Genomic DNA, 6,000 nt, shown 5'->3' with positions numbered 1-6,000 from the left:
ATTGTCATAAAATGAACATTCTCCCCTAAGAAAGGGGAGATCACCCCTACAAGATTCAAACATAGAAACTTACATTAAGACCGAGAATGTGAGATTCCTTGACCAGACACCCGCTTAAGGCAAAATTGAAGATACTCCAAAAAGCTTGCCTTTTTTTTTTTCTTAGATCAGTGTAGGAGAGAAATCAAACATATCAAAAAAACCAAAACCGAAGAGCATGTGATTTTGAATCCAAACTCAATCAAAATGCAACTCTCTAGTGTATTAAAACTCCATATATGTCAACAATTTTTTATCAATTAAAGTGTCTCCAACTGCAAAAAAAAAAACCAAAAATAAGCCTCAGGATTTGGCTACTACTGACCGTGTAAAATTAGGGGTCAACTTCCTGCCACCCTAAATTCCCTGCAAAATAAATCACCACAAGTGAGGGCAGTAAAACAGAAAGTGGAGTGCAAAATAAATCACCACAAGGATATATCAAAATATTATGATCCGACCATTTTACACCAAAATTATGGAGCTCAAACTAGGTACAGTAGGTGATGTTTAGACATAAAGAAAAGTGTAGACATTTAACAGTGCAGAACCATGCTAATAGACCATAATAGATCAACTTTAATCTTTAGCCTTCAAGTTCGCTTATTAAGCTCTTTTGTGGCAGCTTCGGGAACTACTGCCCTTCTCCAAAACAGAACTCATAAAACGAACTGGTTTTCTCAAAATCCTCCATGTGTTTTGTCTAAACCAAAAATCATAAGCATTTGCGGGCTAATTTTGGAGAACATTCTATGATTTCCAATCAAAGCCCTTGTTTTAATGCTCCACTCTTTAGTCTGCCTTTGATAATATTGCTAAAGAATAAGGGAATTATTTGATTTGATACTCATTCTTGATAGGCAGTAAACAGTGGCCAAAAACAGTTGCACATTCTATTGTTCTTTTTAAGAAGATGCAGGTATGAATCTAGTAAAAACTGATGAATATTTTGTTCAACCTTCATAATCCTGAATACCAATATAAAATTCAAAACATGGCAAAAGATGAGAGCAACCTAAGAACAAGATCTATAACCACAGTAGCATGACAAATTAACAAAAAATAAATAAACCATTTCTAGAGGAATAGGATGCCCAATAGATCAAACTTTATAATGTCCAGACGCACAAATGGAAAGTACATCATGTAAAATAACATCTAATACAAAAGGAAATGATATTAGTAAAACTTGGACAATAAACCACACATTTATGCATCCAAATAGTAGAATGATTGTGAAATCCAATAAGAGAAACAATGCCTAAACATACTCATTTGCATGACGTGGGCATGGATTCATTCACAAAGAAAAGCCTTTGAAAGCTTAAGTTTTTTCGCATTGGTCGTCTATCCCATCAAGCAGCTTCAAAAAGCCATAAGTTGAAGAAAGATCAAATGTGTTCTTTTCACTCACAACTTCATCATATCTTTTACCACTATCATCTTCCATTCTACCAACATTACCAAATATGCTACCAACAGGATGAATTATCTGACCAAACAACTGAAACGAATTAACACCCACTTTGCTTGAGCTGCGGCCCACATTTTCAGTAAATTCTGTGCCAAGCGAAACCATGCTGCTCTGGCTATCTGGTGACAAGTTGTCAGACTGTGAACTGCCAATGTTAAGCTCAGTGGATATCCTATTCAACTTGGGCTGCCAAAGGTTGCTAGATAAACTATCAGTGGACATCATCGGGGTATTCTCACTCACACAATTGGTTGAACCTTGAACGAGAAAAGGATTTTGCCTGGCCCCCTGCATGCTAGCAGGAAAACAATTGTAATTCAACAGTGATGGATTCATGTGCCTTATTGTTGAATTGGTTAACCCTGCCATAGGGAAGAAAATTTCTCCCTCTGCATCAGCCAGCCCAGATTCCCGAGAAAGCTTGTACTTCTTTGCCGAGGGAAATGAGGAATAAAGCGGTAAGGAGGAAGAAATTTCAACTTGCCATGGGCTCACTCTCCTTGTATTCTGGAGAACATCAGGATCATCCCATGCAACCTAATGATATAAAGAACGAAATCATGAGTCGGCAAAGGTAAAGAGGAAGATATTTTATAAGTAGCAAAATCGATAAAAACCTAATAACTCTCAGAAACTTAAATGTAAGATTAAATAAACCACATCCTAGCACAAATGACAGAAACCAACAGCCAAAATGTGGGCTCTGAAATAGAAAACCATAACACTAAGAAGAAATATAACAAGATATATTTCAACCAAGCATCAAAACTACAAAATAGCCGAATTGATGTGAATTGAAGTTACTAAACTGTATTTTTCTTGGTAGTCAAGTGGCTCAAAGTTGAACTTGAATACATAAGCACTTTGTTCTTTTAACAAATATTAAGTAAATTTATATATAACATGTTACTCCTAAGGAGAAACCAGTACATAAAAAGCCACTCAAAATTCACATAACAAACCACTCAAAAGTCAAGCACAGCCTATAAGAAAAGAATCAAATGGATGCAAATCATTCCCAATCTAAATCAATTACTAAAATCTGAATTGCACCACCCCAACCTCTAACCTTGATCGACTTCCTATGGAGACTAAATCCAAGATTTATTGAACATTTTTTTCTGGTTTCCATATCTCCAATCTCATTGAAAGGTCAAATTATTGATTGAGAAGCTCCATCAATCTACCATCAAAACTTGTTCTAAGTTGAAGTTATCAGCATAATACATTCGATTAAACATCACAATTCAAACAACTGAGTCAAAGCATTTTTACCAGAAGCATTCGCCAAGGAGAGCCAATCCAGGGGCCAGAATCCGACGGAGCAGCAGAAATAACAGTCCCTTGAAAGCACAACATTCTAGAGGAATCCTCCGTTTCAACTGCCATCTTCACTCTGGTCCCACCAGACCAGCATATACTGAGTCCAGCCTCCACCAACTCCGCTCTCACCACAAAATCAGTCCAACCGGGCCGAGGATAGTACACAACCTCGAATGGCAACCCCTTCGCAGCCCTTTCCGCCGATTCTGCAACTGCCTCGGCCTTCATCCAACCCCTTCCTTCCCCTTTCATTGCTCCTCCATCACTTGGCTCTCTCCACCTCCCAGAATCCCCTCCACCTTCTCCTTTTTTCATTGCCCGACGGACTCCAATAAACATTTTGCTATTTACATCCCTCATGAAGACAACGGAATCTCCAGCGATTAGCTTCTTTTGATTAACGAATTTGCTCCATCCAGTAGTGAGCAGATGCCGACGCGGCGTTCCACGGTAAATGTGGCGAAACTCCCAAGTCCCACCTCGAACGTCAGTAACGGAGAGAGTCTGAACCGGCGGTTCAGCATTGTAGTCAAGAGGCGGGAAAATAGAGTCAGCGCAAAACCGCGGGACCGAGAATCCGCCGCCATTGTTAGCATCGGACGGCGTTAAAATCTTGGAAAATGAAAAGATCTTATCAGAATCTTCAACATCGCCGTTAATGTCAAGAAATTGATTGGGAAGTCTAGAAGGTTCAGCAGGGACGAGAAAAAGTTTCACAAAGACTTCTTCAGTTTTCGGATCGGCGAGGAAATGAACGTCGGAGATAATGCAGATGATAAGAGGCCTGGAGTGTACCAGAGAAGACAGTAACGGCGCCGAACCGCAGGATTGCTCCACGTGTCCTTGAGGAAAGTAGTAAACCCTGGAGTTAACAACGGGGATTCGAACGGAAGAGCCAGCGCAAGCTCGCCAGATACTCGAATCGAGGTGGCGAACCTCCGCTGCAGGCGGCCGTGGAGGCGGCATCGGTCGACTTAGGGTTTAAAAGGAGAAAAAATATACAGAAGATACGGTCTGTTGAAAAAGGGCAGAATCGGTAAAGATGGTGAGAGTCGGAGAAACATGCAGGAAAGCAATCTGTTGGCGTCAGGAGAAATAGGCTATTATTTAATTGGTTCGAAATTTACAGTTTTAGCCCACGACCAATTTAAAACATACCCTCCCTACGTCACTCTCGTAATCCATTACGTGTACTACACTCTTTCTCTTTCTTATTTTGAAATATAGTAAATAATATAATACAAATTAATCCACATTTAAGATTTTCTTTTAAAAGCTAATAGATCGCATTAATCATAAATTTCATCATTTAAAATAATATTATAAAATATATATTTAAGATAAACATAAATAAAACATAACAATGTAATAAGTAAAATTAGATCTTAATTTTGAAAAATATTCAAAGTGAACTAATGAAAAATTAATTTTTTATTAATTGTAATCTTATCATACCATTACGATAAAAATTGAGGGACAACAAATGATTAAACGTTGAAAAGAAGTTGTGACACGAACAAAGAAAAACATGATCAAAGGATAGCATCACGAGAAGAACGAAATTAAGAAGTGAGTAGACAATAGAATATTTAATTCATACAATAAATTCATGACAAACGAAGAAATCAGTATCAAAAATAAGACCAATGAAAGAAATCTATATGAAAAGCCCGAATACAATGATTTAGAAAAAAATAAAAAGAGAAAACATTATTATAAATATATTAAAATATAATTAAAAAATAATGAATAGTATATTATATTATATTATTAACAACCTAACTATGTCCTTTTTCATTTTGACTATTATTTTTGAAATTTTATCAATCATGTCATCCAACTATTTAAATGCATTCAATCAAGTTACTTATTGTTAACATTTAACAGAAATATTGAAGTGAAGATTAATAAAATTAATATAATTATACATTTGATCCTCAACATTTATATATTCTATCAATTCAGTTATAATTTAATTATATCCATTTGGTCATAATTTGATACAAAATTTTGCAAATAAATAATCTGATAGTTGAAAGAAATTGATCAAGCAACCTAAAGTTTTCTAAGATGGTCTCAACCATGAGGCTGAACCCTTCGCTTGGGGATATTTTACTAGGAAAAGAATCATTTAGAAGGAATTGAATTTGAGTCTTCAAAGGTATTTGGACATGCTCCTACCACTTAACCAAGACAGATATTTAATTTATATCTTACAACCTATTATATTTAGATTTAGTTTGTATTATAACGAAAACAATAAAATAAATCTAATTTTGATTTCTTAGAGAATATATAAACATCAAAAATTATTTAAGCAAATTTAATTAATGATTTATAAATATTGCACGTCGTACACCGATACACACAATTAATGTGACATATCAATACATATTACTAATTAAATTGTCATTATTAAATAAATATGAAAAAAATATAAAACAACCCATTCACAATTAATCATTTTTATTTCTTATTTTAAATTTTAATATGAATATAATTATATTATATTTTTTATAAAAAAATAATCATTTTAATAATTTTTTTTTCTTTACGAATGAGACACTTGATTTATAAAAAATTTGCAAAATCATCCCAATATCGAAACCGCCGGCAATTCTATTCATCATTGAGAAATCGTATTATACAAAATACACTGTGTCGGAACTGTCTTTCGGGTGGGCTCGAAATTGGGCTTCGACTTGGATTAATGTGGTTAGAGTCGCCACCGACCATTTTAAAGAGAATTTAGGTGAGTCGGACACCATCTTACTTGATCTGCGTTGTACCAAAAACGTGTTGGGTTCGGGAGTCGGTTACGGTCAAGGAAGGATTAGCACCCTTGAACCGCCCTTTCGGTACCAATTAATTTATCGATTGTCTTAATTGCGAAAATTTCAAATTAAAATTAAAATTTAAAAGCATTCGATTCGAATTGTTTACCTTTGATCAGTTGGAATTACCACTGTGAAAATATATTAGATAAAATGAATATAAATAAAATAAGGATAAATTAAAAAATAATAAAATAAAATAAAAACTAAATAAAACAAAAAGAAATAATCACAAAAGGCTAAACCCTAAAAAATGTTAAATTTTAAAAAGGAAAAAAGTAAAAATAAAATAAATAAATAAAAAATGAATATATAAAAAAAGTGAAAAGG

The 6,000-nt window shown here is 34.7% G+C and overlaps 1 protein-coding gene across 1 annotated transcript; it reads right to left on the bottom strand.

The window, feature by feature from the left end:
• Positions 1 to 340: 340 nt before the first annotated feature.
• On the bottom strand, positions 341 to 3,937 carry LOC120182125 (auxin response factor 17-like). The gene is made up of 3 exons (XM_039187134.1): positions 2,789 to 3,937; positions 1,301 to 2,050; positions 341 to 405 (listed from the first exon to the last, which is right to left on the bottom strand). Exons 1-2 carry the CDS (start codon positions 3,800 to 3,802, stop codon positions 1,364 to 1,366), a joined length of 1,701 nt encoding a protein of 566 aa, XP_039043065.1. The 5' UTR covers positions 3,803 to 3,937; the 3' UTR covers positions 341 to 405; positions 1,301 to 1,363.
• Between the last annotated feature and the right edge of the window lie 2,063 nt (positions 3,938 to 6,000).

The sequence above is a fragment of the Hibiscus syriacus genome, unplaced genomic scaffold, assembly GCF_006381635.1.
Source record: "Hibiscus syriacus cultivar Baekdansim isolate YM2019G1 unplaced genomic scaffold, ASM638163v2 tig00003721_pilon, whole genome shotgun sequence".
Taxonomy (NCBI): Eukaryota; Viridiplantae; Streptophyta; class Magnoliopsida; order Malvales; family Malvaceae; genus Hibiscus; species Hibiscus syriacus.
Note: the sequence above shows the minus strand (reverse complement) of the source record. Positions and strands in the feature narration are given on the sequence as shown.